We start from the raw sequence: 27294 nt of genomic DNA, 5'->3' as shown, positions 1-27294 counted from the left end.
TACTCAGTCTCCCTCCCACCCAAATAGAAGTCATACAGGAGAAACCTGCTTCCTGACTTCTACATTAATCCACATGCCTGTCACTAGATTACGTTTTTAGGCACTAGTTGACTAGGCACCTAGGTTTTTGCACCTCTGGACTTCGTCACTCTATGTGTTTGGTCAATCACAGCCGACATAAAGGCCAGTTCTGAATACACATAATCCCAAAGGAATTATCCATAAAGTATGATCTACTCTGCAAACTAAATTCCCTACCATCTTCCACAATCCATCACTATAGCAGACGCTACCCACCACAATTTACATAGGGTGGAATTCAAATTTAGCCTTCCACAAACAGAAGAGCTCCTTCTGTCCAGAGATGATTACTGATCCAGCAGATTCTCTCTATTCCCTACCCCCGCTGTTCCAGAGGATCCTCCCAGCCCTCCAGAACAGTTTTTCAGGCACCACAAGGGGGAATTGGTTAATGTTCCCTCCCCACACACCTTCTGCTAGCAGGAGCATCCCCAGTGGAGCTCCACTCAGAGGATACACCCACCAGCAGCAGCAAAGTCAGGACCCAAGTCTGCTTATCAATGATTATACAAAGTACATTTTGAATGGAGAAGGATGGCTTTATCCAACTGATGCTTAACAGGAAACACTAACACTTCCTAAAACCATTCCCCCCCCCCTCTCAAATGACCACAATTTGTGACTTATTTCCATTGCTGAATTCAGACAGACAGAACAGTGTGAAGAAAGTGGGTTGGGAATTGTCAGGTGAGAGAAGCATCAGCCAACATTAAGGAAAAGGAATTGCGAAAGGATAGATGAGGGTATGAGAGCAAACTGCAGGATGGACAGGGGCATTAACAACACATTTAAGGAAAAGAAATAATGGGTACTGATTGAAGAGCGGCCATGTCCTAGATACCACGTCTTCTTGCCTGAATGAAACTGTAGGCCCTTTCAGAATTTCACAGTACCTTGCAAAGGTTGGTATGTTAGGGGCAGAAGAGAATGAATATGGAAAATAAAAAGTAAAGATTAAGTCAAAGAGTTGAACAGGTGTAAGGAAACCATTTCATCCTACATACATACTCTTCCAAAACCTTGTTCTCCTTCCCCATCCAATATGCAACATACTTTATGGATAGGACCTCAGCATAAATTCAACCCAAGGTTAACTGTGCCCTAATTTTTATTTATTTCATAAAATTTATACACGACTTGTTTTTTTTAAAAAGCCCTCAAAGCGGTTTACAAATATTTGTGAAACACACTCAAGCTCTGTAGTATCGCCCATTATAGAGGCACAAACAACTTTCCAAATCTAGCTACCCTACTGTTTGGGAAATTTAAAGTGTACTTTGCTAGTTCACCCGTCTCTCTTTATGCACCATCTCTAATGTCAAAGCAAACCCCATTATTGCTTCTCCTTTGGCTTGAAAATGTCTTTCATTATTTGTGGCACCCATGAGATATGCAAAACCTCCTTGTACTTCCAGGATTTAAGTTTTTGTTTAATTCATATCTTTTTTTTTATTTTTGAAATTTCTATGGTTATTAAGTATTTTAAAGGAACAGCTTCCAAATGTCTCAGAATAGACCAAAGCAACATGCTTGTGTCTGACCTGGCTGGCGGTTGGTTTATCAGGTGGGTCCTTGTGAATAACCATCTGGTAACGTTTATAGACCTGGTAAGACTCCTGAAAGGTGGCTTTGAACAGGGAACTTGGTGGAGATGATTGCACCAGCCTCACCTTCCAAAGAAAGATATTCATTATTGGAATAATAGCCATTCAAAATCTGGGAAGAATACAAATAGTTAGAAACTAACTATAGTTAAATCAACATTTACACAATGAAATCAACAATACTTTTAAACAACCATTTCCCCTCGAGGCCAATGTTACTTTCTGCTCCACTATGGCTACTTTTTTCAGAAATGGAAATATTATTTTTCATATAACCATATAAGTTTAGTTTCCAGTCACTGTTCTGTAAACACCGTGCCCTTTACTCAATAGTTTACAAAGTCTAATACAAAATCAATTTTGAGTGAATCATGCATTTGTATAATAAGGATTATTCAAACATGAATACATATATTCTATACATTTTGTAAGAACAAAAACAAGTTGCTACTCAAGTTCACACCCACCTTTAAATTGCTATGAGGTCATTTTTCTTCCTGCAATTTTCCTATCAGCCTTTGCTGTTGGCTATCTACCATCACCTATGCACTATTTTGAGATGCTAGGACAAGAACACTGATGAGATTTCTTTTAACACAACTGAATACTTTAAATCTCTCTTAAATCCTATTATAGCACAACTTCATGTTAACACATACTATACTAGCAGTTCAATCCTAAGCATGTTTAACTCAGAAGTCTCAAGGAGTTCAATGGTACTTAGTTTCTAGTAAGGGTGTTTAGGATTACTGTCTCAGCCTCCTCTTTCACTATATGCCACAGTACCCCAGAATATTAACATTATCAAATGGAAAACAGACTTAGCACACATAAGTGTATGCTTTAAAATGTGCTATTAGTGAACTATACCCATTTTTCCTAAGAAAAAATAAACAAACATGCCAGAACGAGGCATGAGAAGTAAGCCAAGAACAAATACTGGTTGCCACTCATGGTTTGGAGGGAAACAAATCATAGATTGCATTTGGACAACATGACAAACCAGCCCCTGACTTGTTTTATCTGTGGTATGGCAAGAATGGGGAAGCACTGCAGAAACTTTTCAGCAACATGCACCAGCAAGTTACTCACTCACATCAAACCATAGTTTGTTTTAAGCCATAGTTTAATGTGATACATGGCCTGGGCCAAGGTATGCCTCAAGTTCATTATTTTCTCTGCTAAGGCTAATGTATCATTTTTTTGATCCAATTCTCAATAAGATAAAACTATTTCCCTTACATCTTGGCTATGACTCATGTCTCGCAAGAGACCAAGCAAATACCCTGTCATGGCTAGGTGCTACACTGAACAGAATCTGACCTGTTGTGGCAATTGCAAATGAACAGAGCAAAAGGAGTCAGAGGTCATGTTAATCAAGGAGCCAAAGTCAAATGTCCTTCCAGGGTCAGAGACAAGCTAAAACAGAAGCGAAGGTGGGTCAAAACACAGGAGGCAAGCACATGACATGCAAATGGTTTTTGACAGGAGGGTGGCAAAGGGAAAGCTACAATATGGAAAAGTATAAGATCAGGAACAGAATCAGGGATGAGACAATTCAAGTGCACATAATGGAGAGAACTATAATCAGCCAGGGTGTGCTTTTGACCATCTAGAGCAAAGGTTCCCAGCTGAAAAAAGCCCTGCCACCATGCACCACCACCTCCTTCTGTTGCTTTACTACTTTCTACCTGCATGAAGCCCCTTGCTGTGGGGAAGGGCTGCAACCAGCAGCAGCAGGTGGGAGCCCCTCTCCCTTACTTGCCAGGCTCTGGGAAGTGGCTCTTAATATCTAGTAGCCAGTGACGAACTCTGCGGCTCACAGGATGAGAGCCACTGATCTAGAGGTTTGGAGTCTTAACCCTTGAAACAGAAAATCCAATTAAACAGTGGTGACCGGCATCCTCTCCCCACCACCACCAATTTTGAAGGAGATAAAGAGGTTGCTTGGGGAGACTGGTTCAGAGTAGCAAGGCCTAGTTTGCTAGGGACCAAACACTGCTCTCCAAGTAGCTGTTTGGTGCCCAGGGAAGTGGCCAAGAGGATACGTAAAGAAATTCTTCATTAGCTACCTTGTATGTAAGTTTCAGCACATTTCCCAAAACTGGTTAAATATACTGAACATTTAAGAAATTATCCTGATGGGGCAAATAGGTAATAGAATCATATGCCATCATATGCATATCCTGGGGGGGGGGGGAGAGATAGGTCCTAAAAATGTCCAGAAATGCAAAAATTATAGCCAGGAGTCTGGTACTGGAAACTGATAAAAGTATTTTGTGAAACAGCATCTTCTTAGGTAATGTAAAAATCTAGCTATTTGTCATCATTTCTAATTTTTACTTCAAATTAGGGGACTACTTTTACATAACATTAAAATCTAACTGCAGTTCCACTAATGTCATTATTTTTGTTCTGGAAATGTACTATGCTATTCATTCTGATGGAACCACAGCACCCTCTTGTGTTTCTGCAAAGAACACATCCACTTAAGTTTTGTACACACTAACATACACACAACGACGTCTTATGAGGCTAAACCGAAAACATCAAAGGACTTTTCAAATGCCAGTAATTGCCTTTTATAATGCAACCAATTTTTACAATTAAAAGTAGAACATTTTTTCACATCTGACTTATCAATTACCTTCAACATAAGCAGCAGTACAAGAATGACATGATGGCTCTATGTATCACATGTCAATCAAAGTAAGTATCTCAGTACCTCTAACTGGTGCACAGGTTCAGTAGATAAGGAGGAAAAAATGAAGTCTTCAATTGTTTTGGGCTGATTGGTTTTAGCTTTCGAGCGCTGGCCAAGCAAAACCTGAGCCTCAGTTTGCAGTGAAGGATTTTGTGTCTGGTTCTGAAGGGTCTTCTGCAATTTATGTTCCTTCCTTAGTTCCTTTGCTTTACGGCAGGGTGGCTTACTCAAGTCAGCTCCTTTCCCTAGAAAGCCAATGCGTACATACTCAATGAGGAAAGAGTGTGTTGTAGAATAGCTACATTCATTCACCTGTACAGTATACTTTTATGATGACTGGAAGAAAGGCAATGAATACCGTAAGCAAAAATATAATCGTCTTCTGACATTCCAACTACATTTTATTATTGTGCTTGTATTGAGGAAAATACCAGGGTGATCCCCAGTATCTCTGTGGGTTTGCCTGGATGCTCCAATCAATACCAAACACCAGTCAGATCAATTCACAGGCATTTATTTAGCACCAGAATGTGATGCCACATGACACCCCCTTTGACAGAGAGGAAAGTGGCGAGCTGGGTAAAAGGCACAGCATTATTTACACTTTAAGCATTCCCAAACAACAGCTATTCTACCTAAGTAACTCATATGGCATAGCAATGGCCTTCTTCCTTGCGTATCTGTTCCAACTACTGTCTACTCAAAATGTATGTACAGTGGTACCTCGGTTTGCGACTGCAATCCGTTCCGCGGAGGCAGTCGCTCCCCGAATCGGTCGCTCGCTGAAGGCACGCTTCTGTGCGTGCGTGAAGTGCCGATAGAGCGCTTCTGCGCACGCTGCACAGATCGCTTCTGCACATCCGAGCGCCACGGAACCCGGATGTAAACACTTCCGGGTCCATGGTGGTCGGAAACCGAAGCGGTCGCTCCCCGAGACGGTCGCACACCGAGGTTTGACTGTACTGCTTATTTTCGAGTACAGTGGTAGGCCTACCTTGGTTCTCAAATGCATTGGTACTCAAAAGACTTGATTCCCAAACGCCGAAAACCCGAAAGTAAGTGTTCCAGTTTTCGAACATCTTTTGGAAGCCGAATGGCCGATGCAGCTGTTGGCTATTGTTTCCAGGATGTCTGCACCAATCAGAAGCTGTGGCTTGGTTTTAAAACATTTCAGAAGTCAAAAAGACTTCCAAAACGGATTAACTTTGGCGATTTTGTTTTTTGCTTTTTCGGTTAATTTGTTATTGTGACTGTGTGGAACCCAGTTCAGCTACTGATTGATTGACTGATTGTGTGACTGCGGAAATGGATAAAAGCGCCCCATCCAAACAATGACTATCATCAGTGCAGGAAAGAAAATAATAATAAATTTAATTTTTATCACCTACAATAGTGTCTTATTTATTTTATAGTACAGTACATTGATTATTGCTTTCATTTTATTGATCAATGGTCTCGTTAGATAGTAAAATTCATGTTAAATGGCTGTTTTAGGGGTTGTTTTTAAATGTATGGAACAGATTACTCAGTTTTGCATTACTTTCTATGGGAAAGCATGCCTTGGTTTTGGAACACTTTGGTTTTGGAACGGACTTCCGGAACAGATTAAGTCTGAGAACCAAGGTACCACTGTATATGTCTGCCTTGCCCATAAGACTTGTACTTATCACTTGTACGGTTAAGCAGCACAAATAATTTCCTATTTGTGTATAAAGTTATGATACTGTATTTGTAAGCCACTCCCCCCCTTTTTTGCAAAAGTAACTCAAAAGTGGGGCCAACAGTCAAGAAGGTGGTTTCTGCACGTGCATTAGAACCAGCATGAAACAAAACTGAAAAATCTAGAACACATTCATATTTTTAAACGCAGGATTAAAACACCCCACCCACTAAAAGAGGCTACTGATAATTAACTAATTCCTGGTTGAGGGGGGAAATGATTTTGACAGGCACCTGAAGACAGGTAATAATGGTGCCAAGAGAGCCACCCTAGAGAGAGCCTTCCACAAGCAGGAGCCACGACAGAAAAGTCCTGTTCTCATGTTACCAGCCCCTCCAGACTTCCTATGGGAACATGAAGAAGGGCCTCAGATGACGATTGCAGTGTCCTGGTCAGCTCATATGGGGAGAGGCAGCCCTTGAAGTACTGGGGTTCTGAGCCACATAAAGCTTTATAGGTCAAAAGTAGGACTTTGAATTGGGCCCAGAAACTAACTGTTAAGCCAGTGCAGTCAGCACAGGATTGGCGTTATGTACTCAGGTGGCGCTGTGGTTAAACCACTGAGCCTAGGGCTTGCTGACCACAAGGTCGGCGGTTCGAATCCCTGTGACGGGGTGAGCTCCCGTTGCTTGGTCCCAGCTCCTGCCAACCTAGCAGTTCGAAAGTACGTCAAGTGCAAGTAGATAAATAGGAACCGCTACAGCGGGAAGGTAAACGGCGTTTCCATGTGCTGCTCTGGTTTGCCAGAAGCGGCTTTGTCATGCTGGCCACATGACCTGGAAGCTATACGCCGGCTCCCTCGGCCAATAATGCGAGATGAGCGCGCAACCCCAGAGTCGGTCACGACTGGACCTAATGGTCAGGGGTCCCTTTACCTTTTACTCAGGCTGTCTTGATCCAGTGAGCAACCTGGCCGCTGAATTCTGAACCATCTGCAATTTCTGGAAATCACACAAGACAAACAGGGAAGAAAAGAAGGTGCATAGCTGTCTTGCCATCTTCTTATATTAAAGATTAGTTACCTGGTTTGGGAACTGATGGACTAACTTTAGCTGACTCCAACGGCTCCCCAGAATTGGCATTAACTTTCTCATGAGACAATTCAATATGCTCTGTTTCCGCTTTCTTCACAGTTATTTCTCCTTCCCCACTCTCCGCCTTCTCCAAATGATCAGGATTGAGGGGTTTTAGTTCAGCCTGGCAGCTGCCTGGTTCGTCTTTTAAGAAAAAACTGCAGCCATCAGTATCTTTGGTGTGAGAATCCATAGGCTCCACTGTAAATAGGGGAAAAAATTAGGACAAACCATCAGCAAATGAGAAAGGACAGCTAATAAAAAAAACTATAAAACACTAATAATTAAAATTTAAAAGATAGCTACAGCTCTATATAATTTACATGCCACTGACCTATTGATCTAAGTAAAAAAGAAATTTAATTGTACAACAATTTCAACTGTACAAAACCACAACAGTAAGTAATGTTTAAAAGATCGCTTATTACCTTCACTGTCTACTACAGGAATTTCCCCCTTCATTAAGAATTTCAACATCTTCTTTAGAACTTTCTTATGTGATTTGGAAGGCTGGAAAAGTAAGGCCCGGCATCTAAAAAAAGAAAAAGGGAATACAGTCAAGGTATCCGCCAAATGGTATGTATGTTATCAATTAGTCATGTAGTCTAGGTTGCATTGAACAGTTTAGGCTTTGTTAACAATACCACATTAATTAGTGGCTAGTGCTGCTCTTTTGATATTTCTGTGGAATGTTTGGGATTATGACAACATTAACATTTAATCACCCACATTCACTAAAATGGGCTGAGAAATTACTTGGAATTAAAACCCGGCAGAACACACAGTTTCAAAGTCTTGCAATGTACAAATTACTCTGATATTTTTACATCTCTTTTCAGCAAGGTTCTTTACAACACTACAAGTACAACTAAAAGCATTTTATGCAGAGGGTTCCAACCTGCTTGCTCATAATAAACTATTTACCCTCATGGCAACCTGCTTCATAGCTTAATGACATCACCAGTCACCATTTCCCATTAATATCCACATTAAGCAGATATCTGAATCTGTCTATATGTAGACATTCAAGAAAAGATACAGAAGTATTGCCTTACCTTATTGTATATTGAGGACAACATGTACGATTCATAATAGGCTTGTAAATGTATTTCCCACTCCTATAGGTTAAAAAAAAACTATTTAAAATGTATGTTTAGTTCTTAGAATAGCCATGAATTGCTAAGGTTTAAATAACTTATTTGTTTAAACTATGATTCCCGGCTCACACATAATGCTAATCTATGCTCATGAGTCCCACCCAGCATGGTCAATGGTCAGGGATTATGGGAATTGCAGTCTTCTTAAAGAACAATGCACTCAACCAGGGTTTGGCATTATGCGCAAAGCAGTCTAAGACCACTGTATTTAAACTGTCGCTACACATTTAAGAAATGTATACCCCACTTTCCAAATGCTCTCCGAGGCACATGATCATAACCATCCAAAGCAATTAGCTCATCTCTTGGCGATGTGCAATGCAGCGGCATTCTGGAGTTATTACGCTATGACTGCTGGCCTTATGGGACCTGCATTAGACTCAGAAGAAATAGGCTGCCCATGCCTAGAAGTCTTCTGCTGAGAAGTACTGGACATATATCTACTAAAAGTGGGAGTCTCCACATAGCCCAGATGGAACATGGGCCCCAGCTCTTCTGAAAAGGTCTAGAGCCCCTCTTTTTAAGAAGGTGTTGCTAGTCAATTTCTTGCACCAAGATCTACCAGAATAATGATCACTTTAGGTGACGCTTAGTTTTAAATGGAGCACTTCAAATGGGCTACTGGTCCTAATAAAAGACTTCTCTTAGAAGGAAGTCAAGTTGTCCCCTATTCACAAATGGAGAACTTTTCTGATAGTACACAAGGTATAGTTGGTTTAGATCAGGGGTCCCCAAACTACGGCCCCCGGGCCGGATGCGGCCCAATCGGCCTTCCAATCCGGCCCGCGACGACCCCCGACGCCCGCTGCCGCCGCCCGCTCTTACGGCGCACGGCGCGGCGACGATCTTAAAAATCGGCAAAAAATCGCCGAAAATCCTTTGTGCGCATGCGTATGGGCCTCTCCCGACCCAGAAGAGGTCATTTCCGATGCACTTCCGGGTCGGGGGAGGCCCATACGCATGCGCACAAGCGATTTTCGGCGATTTTTCCCCCGCCCGTGTGCGTGTGCGCACGGGCGCGCACTCCCCTGCCCTCCGGCCCACCGCGCGATCGGCGCGGCGGGCACCGGCCCACTGCGCGGTAAGTCTGGGGACCCCTGGTTTAGATGTTGCAACAAAACAGAAAAAAGCAGGAAATGAAATGAACTCACTCATGTCACAGGAGCTCTCGAAGGGCCAAACTGAAGTTTATGCTTCTGATGAAAGAGACCGTAAGGGGTCCGCAGAATTATGCACTGTCTACTTGCCTTCTCAAGTCTCTCTCCATAGCAAATGCCCCACTTCTTAATTACCACTAAAACCTGCTGCCCTCTAGATGCTTGAGGGTGTAGGCTTAACTCCCATCTGCACCAGCCAACATGGCCAATGACCAAGGATGGTGGGGGGTTTGAGTGTACCGTAGCAACATCTGGAGGAACATAACCTTACTATGCCTGAGCTGAAGGCCACATAGGCACAAAAGTTAAGTAGCTCCTCCAAACTAGGTTAACTAGGGATAACTGCATTGAAGAGTTAAGAATCTACACTCTTTCCCCAATAGAAACAGAAACTGCCATATATTTTCTGTGAAGAGGAGTGAGAAGCTAAGACTGAAGAAGCACAAGAAGGACAGCACTTTGCTAGCATGACGTGAAAACACTTTCCCTTTCAGTTTCCTCATGGTACAATGTGAAGTTTATGATCTTATATATTTTTACAATAAAAAGCAGAAGTTTAAATTCCATAGTATGCTCTTTAATATTGAAACACTGGATTCAGTTACACCAACTGTGCCCAGATGGCCTCTCTTACCTTCGCCAACCTCTGTCGATAAGATCTTGGTAATCTTGGACAGTCAGTGAATGAGCCCACATGCCTGAAACACACATCAAACAATACATGGGGGGGGGGAATAAAACTTCACTTCAAATAATGGGAACAAAACCAGTTCCTGTGGAAAGCTATTGCTTCCTGTATTTCTTTGGAACACAAAACCTTTAAGAAAAAACACTGCTGAAATTTGTAAACACAAAATTAAAACTTTGTGATGATCATTAAAATCCACGTTCCTCACTAGCTTTGCTACATCCACCCAACACTTCAACACCCTATACAGAATTTAGTCTCTACGCCAATTCCACTGACCAGTCTAATTTACTATGCTACACTGATTCATCAGCTCCATTAGCTTTTTCCACCATTACTCTCCCCAAGTCAATGCTTAAGGGAAATGGTCCTATTTGCATTGGCAACAGGTCCTCCTTGTCCTCCTTTGACATGTCACATTCACCTCTATCTGTTCCTTCTGTCTCACAGGCATTCAGCAACTCTGCCAAATCTAGCTCTGTTTATTTGCCCACCATTTATTCTGTCCCATTGTTCCTTACTGTCCCACCCCTTGCCTCTTCGCAACAAAACCCATTTCTTTCCTCAAAAATATTGAACCTCCTCCTCTACTACGTATCAGTTTTTCATTAGTTCCTGCTCACACCCACAATATTGCTCTTTAACCCAGCAGAGGGCCTATTACTATCTCTGGGTGAGCAGGTGTAGATCAACAAGGATTTCTGACTCCCTATTCTTTTAACAACAACAACAACAACAACAACATGACTTCCCCTTCCCAATTAGGCAGCCAAAATGAAGAGAGCTTGGAGAACAAATATTTTGTGTGTGTAGACTGTGAGCTCAGCTACGGTAGTCAAAACCCCTGCGCTGCTTAACAGTCTGTTTTACACCTGGCTCCAGCTAGCCATTAGTGAAGCCTGCCTTCTCTGCTTTAACCCTCTCATTCCAGGCCTTTTGTACTGTCCCTGTGGTTCTTCCTGGTTCTGAGACCGAAAACATAACACAAAACAGGGAAGGGAATGGGAACAACTAAAGGATCCAGAGGACAGTAACAAACTATCAACCATTTTTTATGAAGGCGGCTTGAGTTCATGAAAGTTTCCACCCGTGGTTCCCTACGTGGGGCACATGCCCCACAGGGGGGCAATTTGATTTTTAAGGGGGGGGCAGTTTGATAATGCATTAGACCAAGCCTTTTAGGCTTCCTCCACATGAATAGTTCACTTTTTTGATAATAAGAATTATATGTCACAGGGAGGATCAGGATTTTAGACATGCTTAGGTGGGGCATAGCAAAAATTTAAAAAAAGGTTGGGAACCACTGGTTTACACCATCAACACGTTTGTATTTTGGATGCAGGTTTTTTTGTGTATGTCCCCCTTCCCAATCCCTGCTGCAATCCTCCAGATTGCACAGCAGTCCCTGACTTTTCAATGGAGGCCTGAAAGGGGTAACCCACCCCGTTACTTTATCACCTTGCGGTAGCCCCTCAACTACTGCCCTAGAAGGAAGTGGGGTACCCAGAAAGTAGGTTTGTGGGTTTCATTAAGCCCCCCCACCCCGCCTCACTTCTTCACCATAGCTGGGAAGCCCTGTTGCACAGCAGGACCTTGGACAGGTGAACGCCAACCCGCCTAGACTTCCAAGGGGCTGCAAGGAAATTGAAGAATTTCGGACCCCGCAGAGCCAAGGCCCAGCTCAGCCCATGCATCTGGCACTCTGCTCTTATTTCTTTAAAAGCCAGTTTTAAGGAAAGGGAGACACACGCGCAGCGCCCTCCCTTCCCCTGTTGCTTCTTCCCGCCCTCGGGACCCTAACCGTGGGAGAGGTTGCCGGTGTCGCTCTTGCAGTAGCCGCAGCGGTAGCCGTCGTCTCCGCCCAGGTACTCCACGATACTTGGGGAACTACCTCCCCCCGCCGCCGCCATCTTTGCCGGCCGGCTTAGGGTGTCACAAACCCTTCAGGGGTCCCGGGAAGCAGCGGCAGCAGCGCCGGCAGCCGCCATCTTAGCAAAGGGCAAAAGTTTGGGTGGAGCAGGGAGAGGGCTCCAGTCTCCCTCGCTTTCTGTCGCGACTTCCGGGAGCCCTTCGCACAGCTTCGAATCTTCCATGTGCGGGGCAAAAAAAGCATCAAAGATAAACACTGCGTCTTAAAGGGACAGGCTTCTTATTCATTGCAGCGGGTTTAAGTTTATCGTGCCCTCTGCCTTAAAAAAAACCTTTAGACATACATATCGTTTCTTTTTCTGGCACGGTTTTGGGTTTTTTTTGTCTTTAAAACCGTGGCAAACAGAAATTCAAAAACTTAGTTGGTCTTTAAGGTGCTACTGAAGGAATTTTTTTATTTTAGAAATTCAACAGATGGAGATGAAATGATGGGAGAATCCTTCACCTGTTTTGTTCACTTTTCTGCCTGCTATTATGCAGCCTTTAGAAGGCATTGTATATTTCCCCAGAAATAGCCCAATACTGTGTCGGTAATGCAGCCAGTAAAGTCTCAGTTCTGACAGTTGTGTAGGTATCGTGCATACATCTTGCACACTGTGCTTGTTTATTTGGGCGTCAATCCCCAATTTCTCTTAATTTCCCCCTCGCCCAACTACGTTTCCCCATTCAAAAGCTCCGAGGTTCTGTCCAAAAAAACCAACTTTTTTAGCCAAAAAACAAACTTGAAGGTTTGTTTCGAAGCGGGAAGGACGAAGGAGAACTTCTATAGCCCTTGCCCTATCTCGAGTTTGCACTTGGGCTACTGCTGCTCCTCGGGCTGGGAGGCAGCTACCGGGGGGGGGGGGCCAAAGAAAATGCAAGGGCTGCGTGGCACTCCCTGGTTCTCGGCAGGAAAGGGGGCCGTCTAAACACGAACGCCGCCGTTTACTCCCAGGCGGAGCGCGGAGCAAGCGGCGGCCCCTTCTTCACGAAGGGCCAGCGCGCGGGGGACTCCGTAAAACCAACGGACCGGGCGTGCCAGTTCCGCCATCTTTACTGAGGGAAGGGCGTTAAGTAACAGCGGCGGAGAGAAAACTGCACCCGCGACAGGTGTGGTGCTGGCGGCCGTTGCTACGTAGTCGGGGATTTCCTCTCTAAGCACACCGGTGCCTACCTTCCCCTTCCCCGCCCGCCTTAGTTAGGGCCTTCCTGAAGTTATTATCCCGCCCCCCCCCAAAAAAAACCTCTTACCGTGGCTTGCTTTCCCCCCGGCTGAGTGACAGTAGCCGCACCGGTAGCCCTCTCTCGTCCCTTCGTAGGCCACGACGGAGTCCATGATGCCCCGCCGGTCTCTGCGGGGAAGCTGCCCGCTGGCTGCTCCGACCTGCTTGCGCTACGATGCCTCGTTGGCAGGGGAGGGGGATCGGAGCACCTTGAGCCACCTGCTCCACCTTGCGATCGTTTTGACAGGCTTCTCTCCCCCCCCCTCTTGCCCTTCACCTGTTCCACCCACCCCAAATAATGAGCTTCAAGCCCCCGAGGATGCGAGTTTTGCAAGAGCCCCACCGCCTGCTAAACATGAGCGCGCTCTCTCCCCCACCTCAAAGCACGTGCCTCGCTTGTTTCGCACGAGCCGAACGCATATTATCGCACTGGGCGATCTTGCTTTCTGGGTAGGAAACAGCCGCGCTCGCACTGGAATGTCAGTTCCATAGCACGTTTCCTTCACCTCACCTTAGATTTCAGTGCTAATTGTCCTGCGGGTTTCCAGGTGGGGTGGGCATGAGAAATAAATTTATATGACCCTACTACAGGATATGGGTTAGATGTATGCACATAAGTGATTAAAGTCCATATTATGGGGGCAGACAGAGGGGCTCATAAAAAAAGGTAAAGGGACCCCTGACCATTAGGTCCAGTCGTGACCAACTGGGGTCGCACGTTCATCTCGCATTATTGGCCAAGGGAGCCGGCGTACAGCTTCCAGGTCATGTGGCCAGCATGACTAAGCCGCTTCTGGAGAACCAGAGCAGCACACTGAAACGGCGTTTACCTTCCCACTGTAGCAGTCCCTATTTATCTACTTGCACTTTGACGTGCTTTGGAACTGCTAGGTTGGCAGGAGCTGGGACCGAGCAACGGGAGCTCACCCCATCACAGGGATTCGAACCGCTGACTTTCTGATCAACAAGCCCTAGGCTCTGTGGTTTAACCCACAGCGCCACCTGCGTCCTCATACAAGGCCATTATTAAGTTCCCCCTGGCCCACTACACATACAACAAACCAAGTAAGAATTTTGCGAAGCTCCTGCACAGAGAAATCCACAGAAGTTATATAATTCTCCACCTACCACATGCTAATGGTTAGAGATGACTATCCTTTCATATTCATGAACACAAGTTGCTACTTGGTACATTGGTCTATATAACTACTATAATGTTGGTATTAAAGCTAGGTTGCAATTAACATTACTATCACCTCAACAGCATGAGAGTTAGCACGTGGCAACTGATATAACTGGAAAAAGTACACACACATAACTAGAAATGATACAGCATTCGTGGTTTTATTGAATATTCTTAACATAAGGAAACTGAACAGTACAATTTATAAACAATGCTTGCCAATATATTTCTGTGTTTCTGAACGAACTGTTATGGCTGTTGTATCATTATTTTCAGCACGGTTTGTAGAAAAATATTGTATAAATTCAAATCTTATATATAGTACAATTTGGTTTTACATCTATGCCTGTGTATGTTGTTCCCTTTCATATAATCTTGAAGTATCACTTTGCTTTGGATTTTCATGTACCTGAAACCAACAAGTTCTTTAAAAAGACAGCAAGTTCTGTGGCCCATAAAACAAGGCAGCCCCAGGAATACATGGTTACCCCAAAACCGATGATCCAAATGCAGTAATTGGATCTTCTTTATTCTTTTAGACTTTAAGGCACATTTGTCTACAAGTATGAGTAGCTGTATGCATGTGAAAGGGAGGCTTCTATAGGCTGAAAAACAACTAAGTTACACTACAATAGGGTTATGTAACATACAAAAAAAATCAAAACAAACTTCCATTTTATTACATTCTATGGCTTTGTTTGCATGTCATAATTTGGCTTATAAACTATCAGTTACATTGGTGCAAGTTTAGAAAACCATGCTTGTTTCACTCCACAAGCTGTAACCAAGGCTTGTTCTTGGCTTACTGGTTCATGGTTTGCTTGAAGAGAAGCAAACCACGAGCCAAGGCTCCAACATAATGCTAAGTCAGACCACGGCTTAGCTTCAAGTAGCATGGCAGCCTTGTGATCAGGGAATGAGCAAAGCAGCCACCATTTTCTGAATGCACACCTGTATGCTTGCTTGTTCAAACCATAGTTTGAGCTTTGTGTTACATGCAAACTCTGCCATTAGAAAAATAACAATATCCCCACCAGAGTTGTTTCTCGGACATGCCACTTCCTTCTTCCCTTCACCAGAAGTAGCCTTCATAGAGCACAATACAAATGCATATGTATATCTATTTTGAGATGTACAGGAAACTTGCAATTGAAGCAGTTTCAATTGAAACAGACCTTGATGCACTCATTCAGCTAGCTGTGGAGGTTCTATCATGCAGAAAGATACATGTATCATGCTCTCTTCTTAGCTTTCCATTTCTAAACTCTTTCCCACCTCTCCCCATCATCATATACAGGTGATGGAATTAAAAATTTGATGTGGCTAAGCAAACACCAATCTCTTTGATTTATACCAAAGGCAGAAGAGCTCATTTGCAATTAACATGTACTCAACACTGTGCAGATTACAGTGGTACCTCGCAAGATGAATGTCCTGCAAGATGAATTTTTTGCAAGACGAATGCATCTTGTAATCTGATGGTGATTCGCAAGACGAATTCGTCTTGCGAAAAATTCGTCTTGCGAATCGTGGTTTCCCATAAGAATGCATTGAAATTTAATTAATGCATTCCTACGGGCAAAAAAAGAAATTTCAATGCATTCCTATGGGAAACCGCGATTCGCAAGACGAATTTTTCGCAAAATGAATTGACTTGTGGAACGAATTACATTTGTATTGCGAGGTACCACTGTACAATGGAACCATCCCTCAAAAAGAGCTGGGGTGGAGTCATTCTAAATCTTCAAGGGAATGAAGTTGAAATATGTAAAAACATTACTTACAGAACAGACATACAGAAGGTCAGAACCTTTAATTTCAAACTCTTTTGCTGTTAAAGCACATATATAATACATTATCACCTGGAGAGACAGAGATTCTCCTATTCAAATATCCGATCCTGAAATAGAAAAGGATTCTGCCATCCTCCTGGCAAAACTTCAAACAGGAAACTGGTCAGCACTGTCTTCTTATAGAGCCTTAGGGTGCCTGCATAATAAATAGAACACAAACCACTACCAAAAAAGTTTCGTTATGTCTTCAAATATAATAAAAAAGTAAGGCTGTGATAATGGTGCAGTTCGCATGGCCGCTGATAGGTGGCGATAGAATTATGAGAGCTGCTGGTCAACAGCTGCTTTGGAGGGCAAGTAGAAGGGAAGCAGAGGAGGGAGGAGGTGGCAAATACAGGTAGGTGGGTGACCCAGGAGAATCGTGGAAGTACTATCAAGACAGGCTGGTGAAGTGCCCCAGCAACAACCTTACTCTGCTGCTGCTGCCGCTGCCATTGCCCACCTCACACCAATGATGCCATTTTAACCTCAGCAGTGTCAGAGGGAGAATGTGAGGGATATGGAGGAGGGAGACAGAAGCTGGCAGCTCAGGCAAGTCACAGAGGAAGTCAGGACAAGGCAGCTGTACAGCAACTGTTCTGCTCTGCCAATGCCTACCACTTCCCTCCTCCTTCGACTCTGATGCAAAGGCTGAAACAGTTTTGGGGCGAGGAGGGCAGCATGAGCAGAAGAGGCCGGAGGAGGACTAAGTGAAATGGGGTTGGTGAGTGAAGGGAATCAAAGCGACCAAGCAGCGTAGCCTCTAGTCTGCACATAAAGGGAAGAATCACACTGGAAACAACATAAAATGATTCTGTGGTAAGACGTATGCCTGAAAGGCACCTTACATTCTCTCTGTGTCCATCTGATGTCCGAGTCTTACTGGCAGGTGGAATCATGGGCTCTGAAATCTCAAAATTCCTCACAATATTCTGCAGCAGAGAAGAGTTTGATTGTAATGTTATCAGTTCAATTCGTCCTCTTGTGTATATAACAAGCACATTCACAATAAGCTCTCTGCCTCTTCTCCCAGAATCCATTACCCAACATGTATCTCTGGCCAATAAAAATATTTTTCCTCTGACTACTTCACTTATTTAACATTTCCATTTACCTCCCATTCTTGGTAACTCATCGTTATGACTGCTTGTTTCCGTGCTTGAGCATCCTGGTCATTGTCTTCTTCAGGCGTTAAAGGCTCTATCAAAATCGGTTAAAATTGTTTAAATGTTTTTTGAAAATGAAAAAAAAAGATGTCTTCCAAAGTAAAACAGCACACATGTATGTAAGTTTAGTTAACTTTAGTGTATTTTTTTTAAAAAAATATATATTAAAAATTATTCTTGCCTATTACAGGAAGCTTATCCTGATCCAGTTTTATTCCTGCAAGTCCATCCTAGGAGAGAAACAACTTTAATTACTAACAAGAATCAAATATGCTTAATTGATATGCAAGAATCTGAAAACTGACATTTCGGAAATGTTTCGTTTTATAGAAGTTGTTTAAACAGTTATAACCAGCAAAGAAACCATAGAGTTCTCTTGGCCCACTTTTTAAAGTGTAAAAATTTTAACGTCAACAAAGTCAGAGGTGTTCTGTAGCTGGGATTATCAATGACACAGCACAGGCACCAGGCTCAAACATTTTCACTCAGTCTTCCTAGCCTGGTGCCTTCTTGCTATTTTGGACTACCAGCTCCAACCAACATAGCCAACCATCAGAAATGGAAGGAGTTGTACCCTAACAACATCTGGAAGATGCCAAGCCAGGTTAAGGAAGACTAATTTCAGGTTATGGTCATATGAACTATTTGTTAATCATACATGGCTATGGTGAGAATTAGCTAACTAACAGCCATGTGAAAAAGAAACTTCCAAGTTCTCTGCTTCTTCGCAATTCTGCCTCCAAGAAAATTAAGTACAACAATGGCAATCATGGAAGTATGAAAATAAAACCAGATTATTAGTGACAAAATAAAGCTTCAAAAAGTTTCTCCTTACCCTTATTAAGAATGAAACGTGAAACATGTTTTCCACAGTTCGTGCAAAAGAATCTGGATCAGTCACAAACTCAAGGAAGGATATTGGATTATTAGCTACAGAAAGAAGAATGTGGCTTTGTCGTTACTGCTACAATTATCTACATCTCCTCCTCTTGCTTCCTTTAAACTCTCATTAGGTAGCAATTCATGCACATCTAAAATTCTGGAGAGATCTATTTTAATTTCAGATTTGCTCTTTTCCATTGCAAATCCTGCATTGATTGAGAGCAGAGGTCGCCAAACTTTTCCCCCTCATGGACCTCTTGAAAATTGCCAGGGGCAAAGCAATTTAGTAGGTGAATAAGCTTTTCCAGAAATAACACCTGGGAAATTAAGTATTTAACAAAAAGCAAGGCTATAGACACAGACATTTCAATTTCCATTCCAATGTTGTACCTTCACGCGTCAGTAGAAAGGGATTAAGTACTACCTCCTCCTCCATAGCTATTCTTAAAGGAGCCAGAAGAGAGCAAACTGGACCCCGCAATATGTTCCATTCATACTTACGATCTTCTCTGTGATAGGCTTGTAAGAGTCCCAAGATCCTCTCTACTTCTTTTTCTGTAGCTTCCTCGTGAGATTCTTCCATTTTATTCAACTAAAGAACCCAACAAGACAACAAACTATCATTCATTGTATTTTAATATTCTGTTGGAAGCCGCCTAGAGTGGCTGGGGAAACCCTGCCAGATTGGCGGGGTATAAATAATAAATTATTATTATTATTATTATTATTATTATTATTAATGCAGCTGCATTATAATCAGCATTCTCCATTTTCCTTGAATGCACACATCATATCAACGTAGGAAAAAACTCGTATCACACTCTGCTCTAATAAGACAGTTCTGTGCTTCTGAACAAGAAGCAGCCTTTCAGACTGGGTTATAAATTTGCAAAAGGTACCTCCATTACCTGCTTACGGGCATTGTGATTTCAGAGTGGTTGGGGAGATGAGGCTAAAATTCCCACGCTGTCGAGAAAGTCGTGGGGGTGACTTTGGGCCGGTCACCACCTCTCAATTTAACCTATCTGCTAAGGTTATTTTGAGGATAAAATGGTCAAGACCCATACACCTAAGGTTTCTTGGAGAAAAGTGGGCTACATATGTAATATTTGGAGCAGAGTGCCTCTCATCAGCTATAGCTGGTGGCCCAGCTGTGCTCCTATCTGGAAAGGAGCAGCCTAACTTCTGTCATCTATGTTCTGGTAACCTCTAGGTTAGAATACTGCAACACATGATAGGCTACATGGGGCTGCCACTGGAGACAGTTTGGAACAGGGGTTCCCAAACTAAGGCCCGGGGGCCGGATGCGGCCCAATCGCCTTCTCAATCCGGCCCGCGGATGCTCCGGGAATCAGCATGTTTTTACATGAGTAGAATGTGTCCTTTTATTTAAAATGCATCTCTGGGTTATTTATGGGGCATAGGCATTCGTTCATATATTTTTTTCAAAATATAGTCCGGCCCCCCACAAGGTCTGAGGGACAGTGGACCGGCCCCCTGCTGAAAAAGTTTGCTGACCCCTGGTTTGGAAACTTCAACTGATGCAGAATTCAGCAACCACTTTCCTCACTGGGGTAAGACGGCTTGAGTGCCGATGCTGGCCCAACTGCCAATTAGTTTCCAGGTCCAAGTGCTGGTTTTGACCTATAAAGCCTTAAATGTCTCAGGACTGCAACAGCTCAAGGGCTGCTAACCCAGCTCCTGCAATCATCCCCAGGGAGGCTCACCGGCGCTTTCATTATACAGTGGTACCTTGAGTTACAGACGCTTCAGGTTACAGACTCCGCTAACCCAGAAATAGTACCTCGGGTTAAGAACTTTGCTTCAGGGTGAGAACAGAAATTGCGCTGCGGCGGCAGCGGGAGGCCCCATTAGCTAAAGTGGTACCTCAGGTTAAGAACGGACCGCCAGAACAAATTAAGTTCTTAATCCGAGGTATCACTGTATATTTTAGGCAACAGGTGAAAAGATCCCCCTTCTTCCAGGCCTTCGGCTAATTGAACAATCTAGGGACTTTTAAACTGGGGAAATGTTTTTTTGTTTGTTACTGTCATACGTGTGGAGGAAAACCTTAAAACACATAGCAGAGTTCCCAAAAATAGATAAGGGGCAATAGTACTTCATCCAGCAGAGCTTTGCGTTGAAGGCAAATGAGCGTAAGGGTCACAAATGCAAATACATTCAGGACTGGCACAGTCCACAGAATATCCACTTGCAGCACTTATAGCAATTATAAACTTATAACAAGACTAAAACTCAACACCAAGCATGCTATGTACAGAACAGCACACCAGAAGGAAGAGAGATAAGATAGAAAAAGAAACCCAGGCTCCTTCTGGCCTATATTAATAGTCAGCATGACCTTAATTGGAAGAGATAAGAGAACCAGTTCAAACCAGCTTCCCAGAAGGTATAACCCAAACAATCATGACCCTTCTGACTGCTTCTCTCACACAGAGACGCTTCTAGGAAATATCTTTACATATCAGGTCAATACTTTCTGCACTAAGCAATGCAAACTGACAGTTACTAGGTTATATATTTGTATTTTTATATTCTAAACCACCCTGTAAGGCTTGAAGAACAGTACAGAAATTTAATAAATAAGTAACAATGCCGGAGTCCTGTTTTGTCACTATACTGTGAACTACAATCAATTTGTTCCAGCCTTAAACATGCACCCTTAAGATCCATGTAGCTTACACTTGCATTGCAGTGGGTTGGACTAGATGACCCTTGGGTCCCTTCCAATTCCACAGCTCTATGATTCTACACCAGGCATCCCCAAACTGCAGCCCTCCAGATGTTTTGGCCTACAACTCCCATGATCCCTAGCTAAGAGGACCAGTAGTTGGGGAAGATGGGAATTGTAGTCCAAAACATCTGGAGGGCCAAAGTTTGGGGGTGCCTGTTCTACACATACACACCTGTGCAGGCATTGCCCTTCCTTCTTCTTTTGATCCTGGCTTCTTTCGTTGCCTCTCAACTCGCGGCCTCTCAACAGGAGGATCAGCAGTAAAAGTGCCCAACCTAAACAAATAAAATATCGTAAGTCCCTGATTATTATTTTTTTGGGGGGGGAGCCATAGCTTACTGGTGAACATCGGTTCTGCATGTAGAAAGTCCCTGGCATCTCCAGATAGGGCTGGGAATGTTCCCTGTCTAAAATGGTTGTCAACAGTGTGGCCGGTACCGAGCTAGATGAACAATACTGACCTAAATGAAATGTGCAACATTTCAAAGACCTAATATAAAACTTGAATTCAAGATTCCCACAAGCGTGTGGAAACATAAATTTCAAAAGAATTTGGTGCTGAATCTGGAGAAATTAAATTTGCAATTAGTGTCACTGAGTTGCCTGTGGAGAGGTAAAATTGACATCCAGGTTTGTGAACAGAGAATACCAGCATCTCTGGAGAACACATACTTCCCAGTCAAAGGAATACAGAAAGGGCCTCATGAAACGGCTGTGTGTAAACAACAACAAGGCAGCTGGGCACAGACACAGGAAATACTACTTTATCTTCTCATTCTGAAAAGTTCAAAATAAAGGTAGTTGCAGTCCAAACTGGGGTGAGCCGTCAATCTCTTTTCTCCAGCGCAACCTGGTTAACTTCCCGTCCACATTTGGTGCAACACCCCTCAGGGTGCAAGGCAGAAAGGACAAGACAGTGAAAAGTCCCTGCTGCTTCTTCTCTCCATCTCCAGATGATTAGCAGCAGCCACTGACAGAAAAGGAGGACCCAAATGTTGAGTTCACTTGGCTATGTGATCAGACAGCACTGTGCTAAGGCTTGTACTCGAACGGGGTTGTTGCCAATCCATTCTCTACACAGGGTAAATCCTGCGAGGCTTCTCACACCACAGTTAAGTTGAAGGAAACCTCAAAGAAACTTACATGCAGTGGAAAACGGGTGCTCTTCTAAAATACTTCATTGCTTCTTGACCTAGTTTAAGCCAAGCATCACTAGGCAAAAATCCACCATCAGTCTGCTCATCTTCGCTATTGCTATTTTCTCCTTCCAGGCGATTTAAACCCATAAATGTTAACTGTGGAGGAAACACACTGCAGTATCATTTCCCATCTGCAGCAAAAATGTATGTCACCAAAAACTATGAATCTACTTTCTAGAAATGGATATAGGAACGGAATATCAAGTTAAATATGTCAGAACTTTGAAGGGAAATACCAAAGAAATGTAAATGAGATTCTATTTAATCCAATAGAATCTCATGCTCAGAAGCCATTCCAAGCACACAGAGGGTCAAACACAGTTGTACTGCTCATAATCTTACTACAGACTTGCTACTAATTTAGCAAAGAGCTATATTAGAAAAATCCTTAGTCTGGCTCAGCAAGGCTTATGAACTGAGCACAAATTGTATTACAAAGCAGTGTTTCAGAACCCAGTCTGTTGATCCCAAACAAGCCACAGCTTGTAAAGAGACTTTGTTCACAAACTTAAAAAACCCAGTTTTTGTATGTCCCTACCCAGTTATGTGAATCTTGCATGTCATACTACAGGATTTGGGACCTTTGTATATTTGGGACCTTCGTATGAGTGCTCAACAACGTGCTTATCTTGCAACAATAAAGTTGTTATTTGCTTTCACATCTTAGACTAGAAATAATTTTGCTAACGAGCATAAGATAACCGGGGGGGGGGGGAGGTGATGGTGATTTATGGAACCAACTCCTATTTAATATCTCTTAAACATAGCAGCTTTATATTACTTCAAAACTGATCACTGAAAACTTACTAAATCTTCAGCATACTCAGATGGATCAAACACTGACAACTCCGAGTTCAACTGGCTTGCTTTTTCCTTTCCTAGATTTGATGCCAAAACTAGGAACTGAGCATCCAAAGCAGCCTCTCTTGCCCGGGACACTGTTATGAAAGAAATGCATTTTGTTACTGTCAGAGGCAACTGAAAAACAAGAACAATTTGGTTTTAATTACCACCCACTTTTCTAAGGGGCCAAGATTTCAGGCCCTCAAGCATTCAACGAGATCTACAGTACTAGAACAGAAAAATGCAATCCCTTGTGGGAGCATCAAATACATTTCTGCTTCTAAGATGGTTTGGAAGGGTGGGTTCTCAATGACTACCTGCAAAGAGTCTGCTGAAGGTGCCTAGAGATAATTTGGTTGCAAACCCTAAAAGACCTACTCTCCCACTTAGACCAATGTCACTTGGTCTGGGGAGCTGTGATGGACTCTAGCTTCCAAAGCCTAATTAGTTTAGGACCACACTGTTATGCACTGATTGATGTATTGTAGTTATATTTTGATAAATTATTATATGGAGTGTCATTTTTCAGTACAGTCATACCTCTAGTTGCGTTAGGTTCATGTTACGGATTTGCGGGTTGCGAACGCGGCAAACCTGGAAGTGTATACTTCCGGGTTTCGCCACGCGTGAAGCATTCTGTGCGCTTCGCGCACGCACACTCTATTGCATCACGCGCAGAAGCGGCGCTCTACTTGCAGACTTTTTGGGGTGCGAATGGCACCCCGGAACGTATCACATCTGTAAGTAGAGGTACTACTGTATATTGATAGGTATACTGAATATTATTGTGCTATGAATTTGTTGCATTGTTTTGAGATTCTGTGGATTGTTTTTTGCTCTTCATGTTTGTACTTAAATCCATAGAATCATAGAATTGGAAGGGACCCAAGTATCATCTAGTCCAGGCATGGCTAAACTCGGCCCTCCAGATGTTTTGGGACTACAGTTCCCATCATCCCTGACCACTGGTCCTGTTAGCTAGGGATGGTGGGAATTGTAGTCCCAAAACATCTGGAGGGCCGAGTTTGGGGAAGCCTGATCTAGTCCAATCCCCTGCAATGCAGGAATATGCAGCTCTCCCATACGGGGGATTGAACCTGCAACCTTGGATAGAGCGTGGTGCTGATAATGCCATATGAAATACGTTATTTTTCATATAAACTGTCTTGCGCACTAGCTATGAGAATATATAAAATTGGCATTGATATATGAAGCAACAAAAAGATGCTAGGCAATGGAAGCTACCATGCAATTGTTCCTAAATCAACCTAACATTCCAGTTCAAGAATGGCTACAGTTTTCCAAGTCAATAGGAAGGGAGCCGCTGAAGACATCTAGTTAGAGTACAATTTAGTTTTACATGTATCAGTCAGACTCTATCAAGAGGCACAGAACCAAAGACCCAGAAAGATAATGTTTCAGAGAAATGAGAAACTTCAAAGGCCTTGAACAGTTACCCTCCTCTGCTCCTGCTTTTTTTCCCAGGCCTTCACACTCCTGTTTCTGCTGTTATCTAAGGAATGCAGAAAGCCTGAGCCAACATCCTTGAAAAGATTGCTTACACACTGTCTCTCCTCTAAAGATATTGACTTCATTATATACCGTGTGTGTATATATGTGTGTGTGTGTGAAGTTCAGTTCAAGGTTTTAATTAAGTGTGTGCTGATGTATCTATTTGACACAAGACAAAATATTACCAGTAGTTACTTTTTATTTCAAGCACCATTTCCAAATGTAACATGGGTGGGGAGGCGAGAGAAGCAAATAGTAGTATCCATTGTGGGCTACCACCATCTTACCTCCTGAAAATAGTTTATTCGCATCTTCCAAAGCCTCTGTCAGTTTATCATTTCTGGTGCTCAGCATCATTTCACGATTCTCTAGAATAAAAATCAAGCATATGTAATGTGCTTTTAAAGGAAAAACAAAAACAAAATAAAAACACATAATCCAAAAAATACCCCTCAGGTATATGGATGCAAGTCAGTTACGGCTCTGAATCGTACCTCTTGACTTACAGCTTGTTTAACTTTATGCATGATCTAACCACAGCAACAGCTCTAGAATAATCAATGTAACAGCACCTACATTTAGAGCAAGCATATGCAGGTTGGGAACCAGGTAACTGAAGGAGCACCACTCTTGATACTTGCTAGCGCAGGCATTAAAACAATCTTGGGAGGCCATAACACTAAGGGTTAGGGCTTCATGAGAATTTCTAAAGAAGAGCATGAGAAAAGCTGCCAGTGGGTTGAAAAAAATATATATGCTTTTAATTGGCGCTATTTGATGAATAAAGTAAATAAGGCAAGGTTGTAAAGAAATAATAAAAGTCGTGAGATTAAAAAGAAACAGGGGGATTCACATATCACTATTTTGACCTACGTGGGGTATTCAGTTTCAGAACACACAAGAATATGAAAACTTTCGGTTTCTCCTCCGTACTACCCGCAGCAACGGAAGAGCTGCGTTTTGCATCCTTTCCGTTGCAAGCCACGACACAAAAGCCATGCATCAACGAAGCACAAAATAACAACTTTCCCCATTGCCGACGGGGAGTACTGTACAGTATTCCAATTTATGATACAGAAGGGAGAAAGTGAAAGTGCGAAGAGGGTCCCTGCAGGGGCGGCCAGCCCTCCCACGCATTCCTGGCGGACCGAAGAGGGAGCTGGACCATTTGGGCTCCTTCCCCTTATGTGGCCACAAGACCAGCAAATCCACCCCGCCCCCCCCCGCCCCCCGCGCATCTCTACCAGTCGTACAGCTACCGTACCGCTGAGTGGTCGCGCCAGCCAACCTTTCCCTAGGGCGCGGAGGGGGGGACGACCCCCGGGACCGACGAGGGGGACGAGAGACTGGAGGATCCCGGCGCCTGCAGCGAAGCTCCCCCACCCGCCTCCCCTCTCCTGCCCCGGACCTACGCTGCACGGAGGAGATGAGCTCCCGGTACTGCTGCCGGATCAGCCGCCGCCGTGTCACGTCTTCCGCAGCGTCGCCGTCGCTGCTGCCCGACGGCCCCGGCAAGGCGCCCTCCGCTCCTGCTGCTCCTCCGGCCGCCCCGTCGTCTTCTTCGCTGCCTCGCCCGCCGCCATCCCCGTCGCCCGTTCGGTCCCGGGGCTCCCGAGGCGTCCGGCGTCGAGGAGTGCCGTCGGGGGAGGCGAGCTGCTGGCTTCGGGAGCGCCGAGGTGCGTTGCCGCGGTCGCTGCTGGAGTCGGACATGGTCACTGCGCGCTCTGCCCCGCGCGCCTCTCGAGTGAGAGCGACTCTGCCCTCCCGCTCTCGCTTGAACCGCTCTGGGAAGGAGAAGGGGGCGTGGCAGCCTCGGGACGCCCTAGAGATACGGCCGTGTAAAGTGGCTCGCCCGACTTCCGGCAAAAGGAAAGAGAGAAGTGTCGATCTACTCTTGACTCTATCCTTTTCTATCTCTAGGATACTCGAGATGAGCCGGAAAGAGCGACGAAAAGCCGAGGGGTCCGAATCAAATTGCGAAGCGTAGCTCAGCCGCCGCCGCTGCCGCTGCTTTTGCGCCCCTGGTTCTTACTCAGCTGCCCACGCGCAGGGGGGAAGGGTGCTGGTGCCTTTTAAATGCGAGGGCTCTTTTTGGGGTGTAGTTTTTCCTATTCACCGAGGCCTTTCAACTGTGCCAATGCGTGCAGCGGGAGGAGCTGGGACGGGGAGGGAGCACAGACTCTCGGGCTAGGCTAACGGAGGACAGCATCGCTGTCGCAGGGCTGGGTGAAGTTCAAGCCAAGAGCCCGATCAGCTGATTCCTCGGGGTCTGCCTGGTTGTGCATAAAAGCAGGTGCACGCGAGTGCCTTCGAAGAAACGCGTGCTCAGTGAAACGAACCAAAGAAATTTCCCCGAGTGGACGTGCGGGAGAACACCAGCACAGTCCTTTCCCCATCTAGCTCAGTCTGAGTTCGTGGTTTTTTGAGCAGAAGAAATGCGCAGGCAGTGACTGTGAATGCTGTTAGCAAACTCCGATTTAAGAACAAATGCATGTGATAAGAGAGAGCGCTCCGCACACTCTGGTTTCTTGCTTGGTACATGAGGAAGAGGCCTGATGCGGCATCCAGCAGGGGGTAGTAGCAGCATATGATCGTCTGAGCCTGGTG

General features: G+C 44.1%; 2 protein-coding genes across 14 annotated transcripts in view; both read right to left on the bottom strand.

The window, feature by feature from the left end:
* ATE1 (arginyltransferase 1) overlaps positions 1-13746 on the bottom strand; it is an 82834-nt gene extending 69088 nt beyond the window's left edge. For 5 of the 11 annotated variants that reach the window (XR_015950218.1, XM_088670489.1, XM_088670487.1 and 2 more), the window contains exons 1-7: positions 11986-12266; positions 10131-10194; positions 8238-8300; positions 7611-7714; positions 7132-7383; positions 4411-4634; positions 1623-1751 (exon numbers count right to left, since the gene is read on the bottom strand). Coding sequence is in view for 10 of the 11 variants with exons in the window: in XM_088670489.1 (XP_088526615.1) it covers positions 1623-1751; positions 4411-4634; positions 7132-7383; positions 7611-7714; positions 8238-8300; positions 10131-10194; positions 11986-12094 (945 nt within the window). In the remaining variant the exon portion in view is untranslated. Of the gene's footprint in view, positions 1-1622; positions 1752-4410; positions 4635-7131; positions 7384-7610; positions 7715-8237; positions 8301-10130; positions 10195-11985; positions 12278-13343 lie in introns of those variants that run through there. The other 6 variants (XM_088670488.1, XM_035137432.3, XM_088670490.1 and 3 more) reach the window with 4 other exon arrangements.
* An 894-nt stretch (positions 13747-14640) lies between these two features.
* Positions 14641-26537, bottom strand: NSMCE4A (NSE4A component of SMC5/6 complex). Of its 3 annotated transcripts, none has more exons than XM_088670493.1 (11): positions 26100-26491; positions 24975-25055; positions 23140-23270; positions 22277-22428; positions 21306-21408; positions 18880-18970; positions 18332-18426; positions 17678-17726; positions 17445-17530; positions 17174-17262; positions 14641-16487 (listed from the first exon to the last, which is right to left on the bottom strand). In XM_088670493.1, exons 1-11 carry the CDS (start codon positions 26395-26397, stop codon positions 16469-16471), a joined length of 1194 nt encoding a protein of 397 aa, XP_088526619.1. In that variant the 5' UTR covers positions 26398-26491; the 3' UTR covers positions 14641-16468. The 3 variants fall into 3 exon arrangements, with proteins under 3 accessions (XP_088526619.1, XP_060130777.2, XP_088526620.1); XM_060274794.2 differs by having other exon boundaries at positions 17179-17262; positions 26100-26490; XM_088670494.1 differs by lacking the exon at positions 14641-16487 and having other exon boundaries at positions 16795-17262; positions 26100-26537.
* Between the last annotated feature and the right edge of the window lie 757 nt (positions 26538-27294).

This window comes from Zootoca vivipara, chromosome 5 (assembly GCF_965207765.1).
Source record: "Zootoca vivipara chromosome 5, rZooViv2.hap1.1, whole genome shotgun sequence".
NCBI classification, from domain to species: Eukaryota; Metazoa; Chordata; class Lepidosauria; order Squamata; family Lacertidae; genus Zootoca; species Zootoca vivipara.
Note: the sequence above shows the minus strand (reverse complement) of the source record. Positions and strands in the feature narration are given on the sequence as shown.